Raw genomic sequence first — 14,819 nt, 5'->3', positions numbered from 1 at the left:
GGAAAATATATATTCGAAAGTCAAGATTTCCGGTAGGATTCCCAACTGGTTCAAGGTCCTTTTTTGACATTCCGCTTGAGTTTTAAGTTTTTTGACTAAAACCGACTTGATCCTGGGTCCAGTAAGTTGATTCCTTAAAATATATAATTTTCCAAGTCCCAGTACATAAAAAGGTATTTTTAGAAAATTAACTAGTGTAATCGTACTAATCATAAAACCTGTAGGACATTTCATAAATTTTAACGATTACCAGCTGGTATATATCCCCCCATTCGAAAGGTATTTTTTAAATACTTACCCCCGGTCACATTGTTAAAAATATCTTTCTTGGCATTAGTACCATCCATCAGATACAATAATCAAAACATTTAGATACGGATTGCAATATTTACACTCCACCATTATGCAGTTCTCCTGGATGAAGGTGGCCATTTACCTGCTGACCTTTCTCACATACGCCTACTCCGGCTACGGTTCGAGCACCATAGTTCATGTAAGAGTCTTCTTTTGGGGGATCTGTAAGGGAGATGCTAATCTGTATTCCTCTGTCTTCTCCCCTCGCCGTGATTTCAGCTAAGGGATGCCATTATTGCAGCAGAGGCTATCTTTGGTGACGTGTTCAAGAACATGATAGTTCTCGTGCGCAAGTTCCGGACTGTCCACGAGGTGTTTGACGCCGCCGTGGAGGAGAACTGCGTGTACCAATGCCCGGCGCCGGATATCGGGGGACCAGGTGTGTGTCTTTTTGTGACGCAAATGCCGTTCGAATTATGTAAAGGGCCCGGCACCTAGCTATATGTTTTCTCCCGTCTCTCCTTTATAGCGCCGCGGGCAGTGCAGAACAAGTTCTATACTCCAACGGCCGATGGCTGTGGCTCCCTGGGACTCCGTATCAGCACGGATTACCTGCCGGCGGCGGAGATGGAAACCTGCTGCAATGCCCACGACATCTGCTACGAGACCTGCAATAGCGATAAGGAGCTGTGCGACCTCGACTTCAAGAGGTGTCTCTACAAGTACTGCGACAGCTACGAGAAGTCCATTGCCAGTGATCTGATGACCAAGGGCTGCAAGGCGGCGGCCAAGATGCTCTTCACGGGCACCCTGACCCTGGGCTGCCGGTCGTATCTGGACTGCCAGAAGCGATCCTGCTACTGTGCCCCCGGGAAGTCCTCCTCCTCGTCCAATGGCAACCATAAGCAGCAGCAGTGGAACAGCCGGGAGAAGCAGCAGCGCCAGAAGTACGGCTGGAAGGATCGGAACGAGATATAGTATATAGAAGGGTGCGGGGCACAAAGGGGATATATCTGAATAAGAGTGCGTTAAATGTTGTCGTTGAACTGTGTTGTGTTAGTTTTTTAGTTTAATTTCCTCACTGTACGAATTTCAAAATAACAATACCAAATAGTGAACGGTCCAGACTGTTGAATATATTTATATTTTTACTTTAATCATAAAGCAGTTTTATTTGTAAAATTTACTTTGATTTATTCGGGAAGAGGAGCACGATGACGTGGTCAATGGAAAGGAAATCTACTAAATAATTGAGTCATATAATATATAAAAAGGCAGACAAATTTCTATAATATTTTGAAATTATTCAAAAAATTATTTGAACAAATTATGACTACAAATAAATCTATTTCCCAATCAATGTTTTCCTCTTTTTACCAATAATATATACATATATAGATATTATATTGATCAATGATAAGATATAAATGAAATTTCTTAAGCAAAAACAAATTTTTATTAATATTTTAATGATCATTAGTACAATTCCTATATAAATTGAACTAAACATTTTATAAAGTATTTTTATATCAGGTGAATACCTCAAAAACCCAATTATTTGTTGTACTATATTTATATGTTTTCAATTTGTATTTTATTATAGCTTTGTAATGTTCAAGATATATAAAATTTAACTATTCAAATAATGCACTTTGGGCAACGGAGTGTGACCATCCTTGCTCATGTTTCTAGACTGGCCGCTGGTATTACTTGAATAACCCGAAAAGGTCACACCTCTGGACAGTGTAAAACAAAAAAAGAAACATTTTGCAATCCGCGGAAAAACGGTGTAAATAAATTGTTTATTCGGGCGGATGAATGGCCTGAGCAGCGAACACGAGCACTGAGATGGGCTACGATGTCAACCGCTTTCAGGGGGAGGTGGACGAGGAGCTCACCTGCCCCATCTGCTCCGGGGTGCTGGAGGATCCGCTTCAGGTTTGTTTTGTTTGTAGTTCGACGAGCAAAGTACACACAGAGCTCACTTACCTTGGGTTTCTCGATACAGGCGGTGATGTGCGAACACGCCTTCTGTCGCGGATGCATCAACGAGTGGCTGACCCGCCAGCCCACGTGTCCCGTGGATCGCAACGCCCTGACAACCGCCAACCTGCGCGCCGTTCCCCGTATATTGCGCAACCTACTGTCCAGGTGAGAGCCTGTCACTCCTTCCCTCCCACCCCCTTCTGATCGCTGTCCCTCCCCCCACCACAGACTGTCTATTACCTGCGACAATGCCCCTTATGGCTGCACGGCCGTCCTTAAGCTTGATGCTTACAACTCGCATCTGGAGGAGTGCATCCACAATCCCAAGCGGCCGTTTCCGTGCGAGAAGGGCTGCGGCTTTGACATACCCAAGGACGAGCTGAAGGATCACAACTGTGTCCGCGAGCTGCGCACCCTGATCGTGAAGCAGACGGAGAAGATGGGCGAACTGAAATCGGAGCTAACCGACCAGCAGCTGACCATCAACGAACTAAAGCGGGAGCTGCAGCTGTTTAAGGACTTTATGCGTGCCATGAGAGTCTCCAATCCGGCGATGCGGGCAATAGCCGACCAGATGGAGCGCGACGAGGTGATCCGCTGGAGCAGCACGTTGCCCCGGGCCAGGGTCACGAGGTGGGGGGGAATGATCTCTACACCCGACGATGCTCTGCAGGTAAAAAATGAGTAATACCTAATATTTCCATGCCTGAATGGGTCGTAAATATGGTGAAGATAAGATATATACCAATCAATATACAATCAAAAATCACTTGAAGATTAGATAAAATATCGCTGTATGATATCTAGGAAAATTCATTGTAAATGTAATTATAATGTTACACCATATCTTCCTGTTTCACAGCTTATGATCAAGCGTGCTCTGTCCGAGTCGGGATGTCCGCCACACATCCTGGATAGCCTGATGGAGTTCTGCCACGAACGCCGCTGGCCAAGGGGTCTGAGTTCGCTGGAGACGCGACAGACCAATCGTAGGATCTACGACAACTATGTGTGCCGACGCATTCCAGGTATTCCAGCTGCTTTAATAAATGTATTGTGTTATTAAATCAATTGCTAATTAACCGACAGGCAAGCAAGCTGTGCTCGTGCTAAGCTGCGATAACCTTCATATGACTGAGGACGTCATGATTGATCCCGGCCTGGTCATGATCTTCGCCCATGGCATTGAGTAGCTCAACCACGTATCCTAGGTTAGCTGCCGACTATTATCGAACAGTGCTCAGTTTACGTTGTTTCCTTAAGTTAAGCGTAAGCATTCAAGAAAAAGGTCCGGCGGTCTTCATCATGGTAGCATTAGTAGACGTAAGGAGAATCTCGCAAAACGAAAAGCCACACAAAGGAACCATTCAAGCGCCTCATCACGACTCTCAAGTTGTACAAAAACAAATTTTAAATTTACTCCCGATCATTGTTTTTCACCATTTAGTTCATAGACACTAGTAATCTCTGTTCGATTAAGCGATCTCAACAAGACATCCATCCCTTTTGTTAATTTTGTTCACTTCGGAGGAAAGGAAGCTTGGTGTGAGTGTCTTAATTCGTGTTTCGATTCCTATTGCACACCATACTTAAAGTTTAAAAACAATTATCTTATACTTATATAGATATAGATTAAAAGTAAATCAAATAATAAAGTTTATTCGAATTAATTTTCGGCACGGTTACTCATTTTGCAGTTACGAGGTGGGAACGGTTTGGCACTTTTAACGTTATTTTCTGAGTGGTTTAGTGCATCTTTCTGTTTTAAATCATAGTTTTGGTCGAAATATATAATATTTATGCAACTTGGATGGGTCTATAACAGAGGAAAATAATATTTTAGGCTTTAAAGTTGATCATAAAGTCTATACATACAAAGGATACTTAATTTAGTCCTGGCCAGGTTTTGGATAATGATATTTTTGTAAGATATTAGGCCTATTACTGGTCCAAAAACCCAGATGTTTATATTTTAACGTTACAAATGCAACCATCATATTCGTCTTTCTAACTATCCTGCAACTACTGTATACTGTAAAAAGATTACACTTGATTTCTAATGGAAATTGTTTGTTTATCTTAACAAAAATCTTCTATTTGTAAGAAATTTGTTGGGGGGAATAGAATATTAAGACATTCTTTTTGACATATTAACCAATTTCATCCAACTTTTTTTTTATGAATAGATTGATGTTGCTTAAACTATAAAATACTTTTAAGTCTGTTTTTGTATTCCATATTAAGCTTGGTTTCAGTTTGAAATTTCAGAAATAGTCACTCAGAAACTGGCATGGCAGTGAAGGAGTCATTTTCGACCCTATAAAGCATATATATTCTTGATCAGCATAAACTGGCAAAACATTTCTAGCAATGTCCAGAAGAATTTTTAAAAAAAATGTTGTTTCAAATTTGATAGTTAGATTGGTTAAACTTTCAAAAATTGATAACAATTTTAATTTCTTAAAAGTAAAATTAAGTATGCAGTTTTTTTTAACTAAAAAAGACTATTACCAAACCGCATTGCGAATTGAAAATTATTCATTTTTAGTCCTTGATCCAATTGTAACCTGCAAGGGTATGTAAAATTCGACTTTCCTAAGTTTTCCCCTTACATTTGTGTTTTTAGCTACACAAACATGATATTTTTTTCTGTATTTTTTGAAATAACTACATAAGTCAGATTATAAGTTGATATACAAAATGTTTATAATGGGATCTGCCCCTCTTATCAGCCGGCAGGAAGGGCAGACAATCGGTCGGCACTGAGAATCCCAGACAGAAGTTCATTGGGATGCCGATGCCCCCTCCACATACATCTAGCGATACGCCTCCGCCTCTCTTGAGATCCGTAAATGTTCTGGGCAACATCTGTTTCCCGAAAAGGAAATCCAAAGGCAGAGCGTAAAAAATAAACAAAACAAAAGAAATCCAAACTAGTTCCTTGGCGAGCTTTTGGGATGCAAACCGGTTTCGGCCTTTGTACACCCGTTTTGTGTTTTTTTCCTACATAACAATACAACTTTATTAAATATGTTTGCATCTGGGGTTACATGTGCCAAAAATCGTTTGATTATACAAGACAGTTGTTTTTTTCTGGTATTTGCCGAAACATTTTGAATATTGATAGAAGCAATTAGCGCCAGCGAACAAAAGGGGACGCCCCCCGTGGCGATTGAAAAGTGAGAGTTGGATCGGCATCGGCACATGTGGAAGAGGCGGAGATTCAGACCAGCAGTTGTACGCCAGGCGCCATAGCTAGCGGACGTGTCCAGCACTGCGATCGGTCCAAAGCCCCAGAACCCAACAGCAAGAGAACTCTAATCGAGAATCCGAAATGAATCCGTCGGCGCTAATTGTGGCCCTAGTCTGTCTGGGAGCCGCGTCAGCATTCCCCCAACTGAGGCAGCGGAACGAGAAGCAGGTCCAGACCGGCGAAGTGGATTTGCGTAAGTCTTGGGTCTTAAATTTATATTACTTTTTGCAATAAAAATTGACAAGGGGTTTATAGACTTGAAAATAATATAAATTATTTGATTTAAAACGATTCCAAATCGTTGTAGTGATTTATGTTTTTAAAATATTTTTGTTGTTTAAGGCGTCCCTTAAGGGGGGATATACACCCCCTTAAAAGCATAAAGTGTAGGTGGAGGTATTTAATACAGTTTAGTTTAGTTTTACTTCGTATTTTTAAATATATAGATTGTGTTAATTATTTTAAACTAAAAAAGACAAATAAAGGTATTAATTTCTAAAAATTATTAGGTATTACATGTTAATAAATTGATTTTCTAGCCATATGTATTAATTTCTTAAAACACTCCGAATTAAAAAACTAAACATGATCTCTGGCTACAAAGATTGAAATCTAAAAAGCTTTTAAACCGAAAGAGCAAAGATCCTTTGGCCAAACAAGGAGTGATAAATTAAAATTCTTTTATTTATGAATCCCTACAAATATCTTACAAATTATTGAATATATTTCTTATAAATTTAAAAATTTAAATTAATATCAATGAAATATTTTACAGCCTCGAAAGGTGCTACCATTGAGGAAGTGGTAGTGGAATCCGCCCTGTACATCAAGCCAAAGTCCAATCCGCAGGTGCGACGCGTGCGATCAGCTCTGGAATCGGGCATATATGCCACCCACAAAAGGGTAAAGCGTCAGTTTGGACGACAATTCGGCAATCAATATGCTGGAAATCCGGGCTTCGGAGGCGGTTTTGGTGGACCTTCAAGTTTTGGAGACGGTTTTGGTGGAAATAAAGGCTTCGGAGGCGGTTTCGGTGGCAACCAAGGATTCGGCTCAAATGTCCAGGCAGGCACATCAGCCGGATCTGGCGGCACCAAGGCAGGCGTTGATGTTGGAGCCGGGCCAAATGGCGGCAATGCCAATGCCAATGTCCAACTAAACCCGCTCGGACCCCTCGGACCCAATGGCTACAATCAGGAGCAAGCTGCCTCCAATGGTGCTGCCCACAGTAACTACAACAATGGACCCAACTCGGGCTCCTCCGGGGCCATTGGACAGGCTCAGGGTTTCCAGTCGCAGAGTGCCAACGGATCCTTCGGTGCCTCCTCGGCCAGCACAGCTACCCAGTCGCAGAATACCAGCCCCTTTGGCTCTAACAATGCCGCTGGTGCCTCACTGAGCCAGGTATATCACCTGCCCAACGGACAGACCATCAACTTTAGCTCCACGAACAGCTTTGCCAACGGAGGAGCCAATAAGGGCAGCAGCCATGGATCGGCGGTTTCCGTGAGCCGTTAATTGTCATACCTCCTAGTTTGTCCTGGGAATGCAATGGTGCATATCTATGTGAAAATGTGTTTGAATAAATATTTATGATCAAGTAAAGCCATGGACTATACCGGGTGCAAGGGTTGACTTTAAGCTTTTTTCCGATTTCAAGATAATTAAAAAATAAAGATTTCGGACGTAACAAATACAGAGTCACGTTCGCTAGAGATTTTTTTAATCACACAAAGTAATATCATGCGTTAATGTCCGTTTCTTGTGCTTTTAATTTTAATCAGAAACATACAGTAGTTTATTTAATAATTCATTTTAATCCCTGTCGCACGTCACACTATATATCACAATAGTTTTCATGTTGTTTGTTACTTATTAAGTCAAGTTGAAGGGCATATTTGCGTATTATGTTGACTCTTTGCATGCTCCGAGGGATGTTAAAAACAAAAGTAAGCCAGAGGCATTTGGATTAAAAGTAATTATTAAAACAAAACGTCCCAATTTTTATGATGTTTGTCATCAAAATATTGTAAAGTCGAGTTTCCGCGAATTTGCATTCGAACATTTCACAGTCTATATTCTCCATTCGTTCAAGTTTGTACAACTGGAAAAAGTTTTAATGTAACTATATTGAAAACCAAAACCAAAAAGTTTTGTCAGTTTAAGATTTTGTGGTATCAACTTCACCTAAAATAAAAAATTTAAACAGCAAAGATTCCTTAGATTATTTTTCAAATTTTTTTGTTTATTTTATGTAAAATGTTTTTTGTCCTTACATTGTAGAGATAATTTCTCCTTTTCAACTTTGTCTACAATTGAAAAGGTTTAATTGTTAAAGTGGCCCTAGGCAGAGGCCTTAATCCGACTCGCTTTCGCTTTCAGATTGAAAATCGCCCACCTCGATGGAGAACTTGTACTCCTGATCGCAGCCCAAGTAGGAATCGCTCATGTAGTACAGAGTATAGTCGTGCTTGCCCGGACTGGGGGCCACAAAGTCCAGCTTGACCTTTGCCTTCTGCTGCAGCGTCAGCCGCTTGATGGAGAGCAGGGAATTTGTTTTGGGATCGCCAATAACAACCCACCAGCCCTCCTCTCGCTTCTGGGGGAAGAAGGGAGCAATGACCGGACCGGTGACCTCGTCCTCACGCTCCAATTGAACCACTACATTGACTGTGGAGCCCGAGTTGATGCGATCCTTGTCCACCACCTCATAGTTGAGCTCAATGTTGGGATAGCGATTGCAGAAGCGTGCCACATCGGCCATTTGCAAGTCGGAGAGCTGCAACAGCCTCGAGCGATCCTCATCCTCCAGTTCCATAATGTCGAAAACGGTTTCGATTTTCTGCAAAGCAAGAAGTTATAATAATCCCAATAAATAATAATAGCTGAATCGCAATTCCTTACCTTCTCTGTGCATCGCTTGACTATTTCGGCACTAAAGTGCGGCAGCTGTCGCAGATACGAGTCCTTGCTCCACATGGCCTGCGTGACCATTTGGGCCAGCTCCATGGCGGCCACAGCCGGCGATAGCCAACCGTTTGAGCTCAGCACATCCACACAGGCCTGAATGAGGCGAATGGCCTTGCTGAGTATCTGCTCCGTATCGCCCTGGAGCTCAGGTCCCAGCTGCAGGCGCGAAAGATGGGCCTGGAGCAGCAAGTTGGTCTTGATATGCGGATCATTGAACCTGTAAAGGAAAGGGTATTAGAATTGTGGGGATTATTTATTGAGTAAACCTACTTTGGAGCCGTTTCATTGGGTCCCGTGAGCTTGTTCGGCAATCGCTGGGACAGAGTGCGCAGGACCTGCTCTTCATGATGCCGGACCACCACATCCTCGTACTCCGCTGCCGATGAGATGATCTCCAGCAGACCACGCACTTTGGTTTTGCTGTTCAGCGACAAACTAAAGAGTTCTGGATGAAAATAACAAGAAAATTAAATTAGTTTTTAATTTTTTCCAACAAAAAAAACTCATTATTAATTTTGTTCCTTACCAATCGTCGTGTAGTTTATGTAATAATAGGCCGCAATCATGCCCAGATTCAGGGGCAACGTGTCCATGTCATCCTCCACACTGATGCACTTCGACTGCTCCAGGTCGCTCAGTGTGTTCTCCACCAACTCGGACAGGTGATCGGACAGATGGCGATGCGTGACCCCCTGGAGATTGTAGTAGTTCGGGTTCTGGGTTAGTCTCCGGTAGAGGAAGGTCCATGTGAGATAGTCCACGGCATCCTGTTTGTTCTCAATCGTCTTGGTCACCACCTCAGCGTTGAAGTGGTCGTGCATTCGGTGGTCCAAGTGACTCTCGATGGGCAGCGGCTCGTTGATGAACTTTTTGAAGAAGTCCTTCTTGCTGCTCTGACACATCAGCACGCACTTGGCATCCGCATCCTCGTTGGGCCTGTTGGCTCTGCCGATCATTTGCAGCACGTCCGTTATGGGATAGTCCTCGTAGGAGTGATTCTTTCCATTGTAGAACTGCGTGTCCATGATGATAACCAAGTGGGCAGAGATGCTCATGCCCCAGCAGAGATCCCGGGACACAACGGCCACTTGCACGGCCCCCGAGTCGAACAGCTGCTCCACCAGGCGATGATCGGAGGACGACAGTCCCTCGTGGAGGTAAGCCACTCCTTGGGCTAGAGTTTCCTTCAAAGTTTTATCCGTCATTCGCTCCAGGAACGGCTTGATGTCCTCCTCCTCGGCGTGGAAGAAACGATTCGGCTGCAGGTCCGAGGCAGCATAGGTTAGGATGTCGATGGCCGTAAGACGGGCCTGCTTTCTCGAAGAGACGAAAACAATCACCGGCTTGTGGACACTGTACTTCAGGATGGCATTGTACACGGGCTTTGACATCGTCGCAATCCTGGTGGCGTTGTGGGTGACATTGAATCCCTGGATGTGCAGCTCCAGGGGAATGGGACGCACACTCGGGTGGAAGTTGAAGGTGGCATTGGGATTGCATCCCAGCCACTGGGCCACATCCCTGGCATCGGTCAGCGAGGCGGACAGAGCCACAATCCTGATCTGCTTCTCAATCTGCGAGCTAATGTAACGCATCCTAGAGCACACAATCTCCAGCACGGGCCCATCCTCGCCGCCCACCAGCTGAAGCTCGTCCACAATAAACAGGTTCACCAGCTGCACATTCTTACGCTGCTTCCAGCGTCGAGACAAGACATCCCACTTGTCCGCCGTCGTGATCACCAGCTGTCCCTTGGCTATCAGCTTGAGATCCGTTCCCGTTTCACCCGTCAACTTGACGACCTTGATGTCCAGCGCCCCGAACTTGCCGTGCCAATCCGTAAAGACCAGGTCGGCCAGAGCCTCCTGGGAAACCAGGTAGACGCACCTGGCATCCGATTGCGTGGTGAACAATCGCATGATGGCGAACTCGGCAATGGTCATCTTGCCGGAGCCAGTCGGAGCACCAACAAAGACGTTCTCATCGCTGTTGTAGACCGCGTTAAAGACCTGCGTCTGGATGGGATTGAACTGCGGAAAGCGCTGTGAGTAGAAGGTCTCGAACTTGGGCTGACGCAGAGCACTGATGGGCAGCGGCTGCAGATCAAGCAGCTCCGTCGGCGGCATGTTCTTCTCGGGCAGGATCAGGTGACGGAAGGACACGGGCAGCTGGGTCTCTGCGCCGATCCAGCGATCCGAGACAATCCGCAGGAAGTACTGCGGCGGCAGGGGCTCAAAAACGGGCACAAAGAACTTCAGCTGGTGCTCGTCCTGCGAGTACTTTTGCTTCAGCAGGAAAAACTCGTGATGGAGTATGAGCTCCGAGTCCACGTCCTCAATGAGCACCCAGAATCCCTCCGACTGGCCGTGCACCTTTTCGTCCCACTGGAAATCGGGCGTAATGGTGAGCTCCACCCTCAGCGTTCCCCTGGTAATGGGCTGAATGTGCGTGGAAAGCTCCAGCTTGGGGAACTGGTGCACAAACTTGTGAATGGTCTTGCCCAACTTGGGTACGCGGATCAGCTCGCCCAGTTCGTGGGGCTCCAGGTCGTAGAGCCTGGCCCAGGGGAAGTGCTTCTTCTCCAGCTTCTTGGCTATCTCGTCGGGCATCTTCTTGAACTGGCGCAGCGGCGTCATGGACTGCCACATGCGTCGATCGATCATCTTGCAGAGGGTCAGCGTTTTGTCCGCGAGCTGGGCCCAACCGCGGGTCAGAACGATCTCGAAGATGGCACGCATTAGGCGAGCAGCGGACTGGGTGATGAACACCATGTCCGACATCAGGGCGAAGCCCTCTAGCTTTAGTTGCGAAATATAGGCCTGCAGGAGCACATTCACCTTGGCGCTGTGCTCCTCAATGGACTCCTTGATGGGAATGGGCACTCGTTCCATTAGCTTCTGCAGCTCCAGCTTCTCCTCCTCGCGCACCGAGATGTGTCGGAATTCGGAAGACAGGGAAAACACGCGGAACAGCTCGATCTCGCTGAGCGTTTGCTTTAGCAACTGGTTGTACGTCAGCATGGTTTCGTGCGTTAGGTAATAGTGGGAGGCGATCCGGCCGAGATCGGTGACCTGAAAGTGTCCCGTCTTCCGTTCGTACTTGACTAGGCCACTCCTCTCCAGACAGCAGGCAGCGGTGTGCAGCAGATCCGCACGGTGCTGCTCCAGCAGGGGATCGGCCTTAATCGCGTCATGGGATACCCCGTACAAGGTGGGGTTCCTTAACATCCTGATATAGAGGTACGTATAGCCAAGCCAGTTGACTGCGTCCTGCAGATGCTGCACCGTTCCCAGGACAATCTCAGCGTTGAGCATGTCGGGTAGCTTGGAGATGAACTGCGACTCGATGGGCAGCTGCTGGTTGAGCAGGGAGAGGTAGAACTGCAGCTCGCTGTGGTTGGTGATGAGGATTCCCTCGCCCTTGGTGTCATACTGCGGTCGTCCGGCACGACCCAACATCTGCAGGACATCCAGGGCACTCAGCTCCACCCAGCGACCCTTCTCCGGATTGTAGACCTGCGTGCCCTTGATAATAACTGTGTGCGCCGGCAGATTCACACCCCAGGCCAAGGTGGCTGTGGAGACCAGCACCTGGATGTGCCTGTCCGCAAAGAGATCCTCCACCAGGGTACGATCTACGCGCGTCATTCCAGCATGATGGATGGCAAAGCCGTAGGGCAGCAGCTCCTTCAGCTCGGTGTTCTTCACCTGCTCGGCCTCGGTGCGAAGCACTTCCATGCTGGCGGATCCCTCTCTCAGGAAGCTGCCGAGGGTGTCCTGCTCCAGGCACATGTCCCTCACAGCCCTGGCCGTCTTGCCGGTCTCCTTGCGCGAATGTACAAAGACCAGAACCTGATTTCGGCCGGCGTGCTCCATGGTCTTCTCGTAGACGATCTCGTTCATCACCTGGAAGCGCTTCAGGGCCTTCTTCTCTGTGACACCGATATACTGCTGCTCCAGGGACACTGGCCGATAGCTGTTGTCAAAGTAGAAGAGCCCCTTGTCCGGCTTCACTCGCAGGAAGGTGGCCACATCCTGGTAGTTGGGCAGCGTGGCCGAAAGTCCCACCAGGCGCACCTCCTCCTGGGTGGTCTCAATATTACGAATGGTACGTGCCACGAGAGCCTCTAGCACCGGACCTCGCTCGTCGTGCAGCAGATGGATCTCATCGATGATGACCAAACGCACCAGGCTCACAAATGTCCGCTCTCCGCCCTTGCGCGTGATGATATCCCACTTCTCCGGGGTGCACACTATCACCTGGGTGGCAGCGATTTGCTCCCTGGTCAGTTGATGGTCGCCGGTCAACTCGGAGACCGTGAGATTATAGCAGGCGAGACGGCGTCCAAAGTTGCCCACCATTTCCTGCACCAGCGACTTCATGGGAGCCACGTAGATGATCTTGAAGTCCTGCGCATTGATGGTGCCGTCCTCGTTGATGTGCTTACCGATCTCCCGCATCATGGTGAGCAGCGCCACATTGGTCTTACCCGCTCCGGTGGGTGCGCACAGCAGCATATTCTCATCACTGTCCAGCGCGGCCTTGTACAGGCGACTCTGGATGCGGTTGAGCGTCTTGAAGCCTTCGAACACGGGCTGCACATACTTTGGCAGCTTGTCCACCGGCTGCAGCTCCTCGTTGGAGTCGAAGGGCACTGGCTTCAGGGCCGGCACATGCACCTCCTCGTAGCCCTTTCGCTGCTTTCGGTACGAGCCATCGGGCAGCTGACACCGCTTGTTGGCCATGAAGTGGGATCCCTGTGTGAAGGCCAGTTCGTCCAATTCGAGGAGCTGGCGAACACCAGCTACCTGACCGGCAGCTGCTGCTCCGCCGTCTTCGGCATCGCCTTTTCCGCGCTTACTTCCACGGGTCTCGCCCTCCTCCTGCTCCTCAGACTTGCCCGTGTCCAGCTGCCTGAGAATCTTGGCCAGCGCCGAGTTTCCGCGCATTTTCTCGCGTATCCTTTGACGCTCGCTGTCCGTTTGAGCCGAGGCCAACATGGTGCAGTACAGAATCATCTGCCGGTTCACCTTCAACTGCTTGATAAAGTCAAAGCAATCGTAGCCCAACAGGAGCACCAATTGGTTCTCGCAGTCCCGCTCGTCGGCGGCATCCTTGAGGATCTTGAGCACATCGGCCGCCTTGCTCTGCGACACCATGGCGTCCTTGTAGAACTTGCTCAGGCAGCGTTGCAGCCAATAGGCGTCTATGTCCAGCGGATGCAAGGAGCGGTCCTTCTTCACATTGTTTGCCGCCTCCTCGCTGGCCAGCTGGGAATGAAAATGTGGATTAGCTGAGGGTTTGCCCCTCTGAATCACATTACTTACGTTCTCCGCATGCAGGGTGTGATCAATGCGCGCCTCTTCGCCCTCATCCTGGCCCTCGTCGTCGCGGATCTCGCCGTACATGTCATTGTCGCTCTCCTCCTCGGACTCCTCGAACTGCACGTTGATGCCGTAGGTCTCGTCAATCTGCTCCTCGTTGTTGGGCGCCGCAGTCAGGGCGTTGACAGCGTCGCTGCCAAAGTCTGTGATCTTCTTGCCCAGATTGACGAGCAAAGCGAACCGCTCGTCGGTCACAGAGCCCAGCAAACTGTCCACATCCCTCTTGCGCTCACGATCCTTCAGGCGATCGTTCTTCAGCACAGCCAGGATCTCATCGGCGGCCCCGCACAGGATATCCCGAGGCTGATCCCCGAGGGCTTCCTGGATGAAACTGAGCAGCACCTCGTAGGTTTGCCGCGTTTCCTGCGTCTTGGGACGGTACACAATGCCGACCATCTCGTCGATGCCCTCGGACAGCAGCGTGGCGCCCTTCATACGCTCAAAGTCGTACTGGGCCTCGTCGCGTTTTTGCCGCTTCACCTTGCGCTCCTCAGTCTTCTCCGGCTTGGTGCGCTGGTACCGATCGCCCATCCGGGTGCCGTCCAGCTTCCCCACCAGGGAGCACACCTCGCCGGTGGCCTCATCGCGACGCGGCCTCTCAATGAGTCGGACATCGGCTTGCAGCACAAGATTGGAGTTCTGAAAAGATAAAATTGTGCATTTAGTGTGTTTGTGAAATCTTCCAAAGACGCCGCATGGGCAGGCATTTTTCCGGTCGCGATTCCGCACTTACCGCCTTGTACTCGTACTGCAGCTGACGTGCTGCGGCATCAGCCATGACTGTTGAGTGTTTTGCACGGGTATTTAATACTTAAATTAACCTATTTTAATGATTTTTCCAAAAGAAAACGTTGTGGAAAGCCGCTGTTTGTGGTCTGCAGTGTGACCGTGCAGTCTAAGATAAAAAATACCCTAAGAAAAAATACTTTTTA

At 47.7% G+C, this 14,819-nt stretch overlaps 4 protein-coding genes across 4 annotated transcripts; 3 read left to right on the top strand and 1 right to left on the bottom strand.

Annotated features, from left to right (window-relative positions):
- Nucleotides 1–310: 310 nt before the first annotated feature.
- On the top strand, nt 311–1,451 carry GXIVsPLA2 (phospholipase A2 group XII). Its single transcript, XM_017179520.3, has 3 exons — nt 311–493; nt 574–733; nt 824–1,451. The coding sequence occupies exons 1-3, from the start codon at nt 404–406 to the stop codon at nt 1,270–1,272; spliced, it is 699 nt and encodes a 232-aa protein (XP_017035009.1). The 5' UTR covers nt 311–403; the 3' UTR covers nt 1,273–1,451.
- A 565-nt stretch (nt 1,452–2,016) lies between these two features.
- elgi (E3 ubiquitin-protein ligase NRDP1 elgi) lies at nt 2,017–3,950 on the top strand. The gene is made up of 5 exons (XM_017179504.3): nt 2,017–2,232; nt 2,303–2,445; nt 2,509–2,953; nt 3,143–3,308; nt 3,370–3,950. The coding sequence occupies exons 1-5, from the start codon at nt 2,143–2,145 to the stop codon at nt 3,471–3,473; spliced, it is 948 nt and encodes a 315-aa protein (XP_017034993.1). The 5' UTR covers nt 2,017–2,142; the 3' UTR covers nt 3,474–3,950.
- A 1,551-nt stretch (nt 3,951–5,501) lies between these two features.
- Nucleotides 5,502–7,138, top strand: LOC108083639 (uncharacterized). The gene is made up of 2 exons (XM_017179510.3): nt 5,502–5,726; nt 6,309–7,138. Exons 1-2 carry the CDS (start codon nt 5,615–5,617, stop codon nt 7,049–7,051), a joined length of 855 nt encoding a protein of 284 aa, XP_017034999.1. The 5' UTR covers nt 5,502–5,614; the 3' UTR covers nt 7,052–7,138.
- Nucleotides 7,139–7,757: 619 nt separating this feature from the next.
- On the bottom strand, nt 7,758–14,780 carry Brr2 (U5 small nuclear ribonucleoprotein l(3)72Ab). The gene is made up of 6 exons (XM_017179608.3): nt 14,621–14,780; nt 13,831–14,526; nt 9,030–13,773; nt 8,774–8,948; nt 8,438–8,720; nt 7,758–8,375 (listed from the first exon to the last, which is right to left on the bottom strand). The coding sequence occupies exons 1-6, from the start codon at nt 14,663–14,665 to the stop codon at nt 7,890–7,892; spliced, it is 6,429 nt and encodes a 2,142-aa protein (XP_017035097.1). The 5' UTR covers nt 14,666–14,780; the 3' UTR covers nt 7,758–7,889.
- Nucleotides 14,781–14,819: the final 39 nt, after the last annotated feature.

Source organism: Drosophila kikkawai, chromosome 3L (assembly GCF_030179895.1).
Source record: "Drosophila kikkawai strain 14028-0561.14 chromosome 3L, DkikHiC1v2, whole genome shotgun sequence".
Lineage (NCBI taxonomy): Eukaryota > Metazoa > Arthropoda > Insecta > Diptera > Drosophilidae > Drosophila > Drosophila kikkawai.
The sequence above is the reverse complement of the archived record's forward strand: the minus strand, read 5'-3'. Positions and strand labels throughout refer to the sequence as shown.

Excerpts from the sequence above, each read along its gene's own strand:
- GXIVsPLA2 (XM_017179520.3), top strand. The coding sequence starts at position 404 with ATGCAGTTCTCCTGGATGAAGGTGGCCATTTACCTGCTGACCTTTCTC. Across the intron at positions 494-573 it reads GTTCGAGCACCATAGTTCAT|CTAAGGGATGCCATTATTGC; the intron begins GTAAGAGTCTTC and ends CCGTGATTTCAG. Across the intron at positions 734-823 it reads GCCGGATATCGGGGGACCAG|CGCCGCGGGCAGTGCAGAAC; the intron begins GTGTGTGTCTTT and ends TCTCCTTTATAG.
- elgi (XM_017179504.3), top strand. The coding sequence starts at position 2,143 with ATGGGCTACGATGTCAACCGCTTTCAGGGGGAGGTGGACGAGGAGCTC. Across the intron at positions 2,446-2,508 it reads TTGCGCAACCTACTGTCCAG|ACTGTCTATTACCTGCGACA; the intron begins GTGAGAGCCTGT and ends CCCCCACCACAG. Across the intron at positions 3,309-3,369 it reads TGTGTGCCGACGCATTCCAG|GCAAGCAAGCTGTGCTCGTG; the intron begins GTATTCCAGCTG and ends ATTAACCGACAG.
- LOC108083639 (XM_017179510.3), top strand. The coding sequence starts at position 5,615 with ATGAATCCGTCGGCGCTAATTGTGGCCCTAGTCTGTCTGGGAGCCGCG. Across the intron at positions 5,727-6,308 it reads GACCGGCGAAGTGGATTTGC|CCTCGAAAGGTGCTACCATT; the intron begins GTAAGTCTTGGG and ends AATATTTTACAG.
- Brr2 (XM_017179608.3), bottom strand. The coding sequence starts at position 14,665 with ATGGCTGATGCCGCAGCACGTCAGCTGCAGTACGAGTACAAGGCG. Across the intron at positions 13,774-13,830 it reads ACACCCTGCATGCGGAGAAC|CTGGCCAGCGAGGAGGCGGC; the intron begins GTAAGTAATGTG and ends TTTCATTCCCAG. Across the intron at positions 8,949-9,029 it reads CATAAACTACACGACGATTG|AACTCTTTAGTTTGTCGCTG; the intron begins GTAAGGAACAAA and ends ATTTTCATCCAG.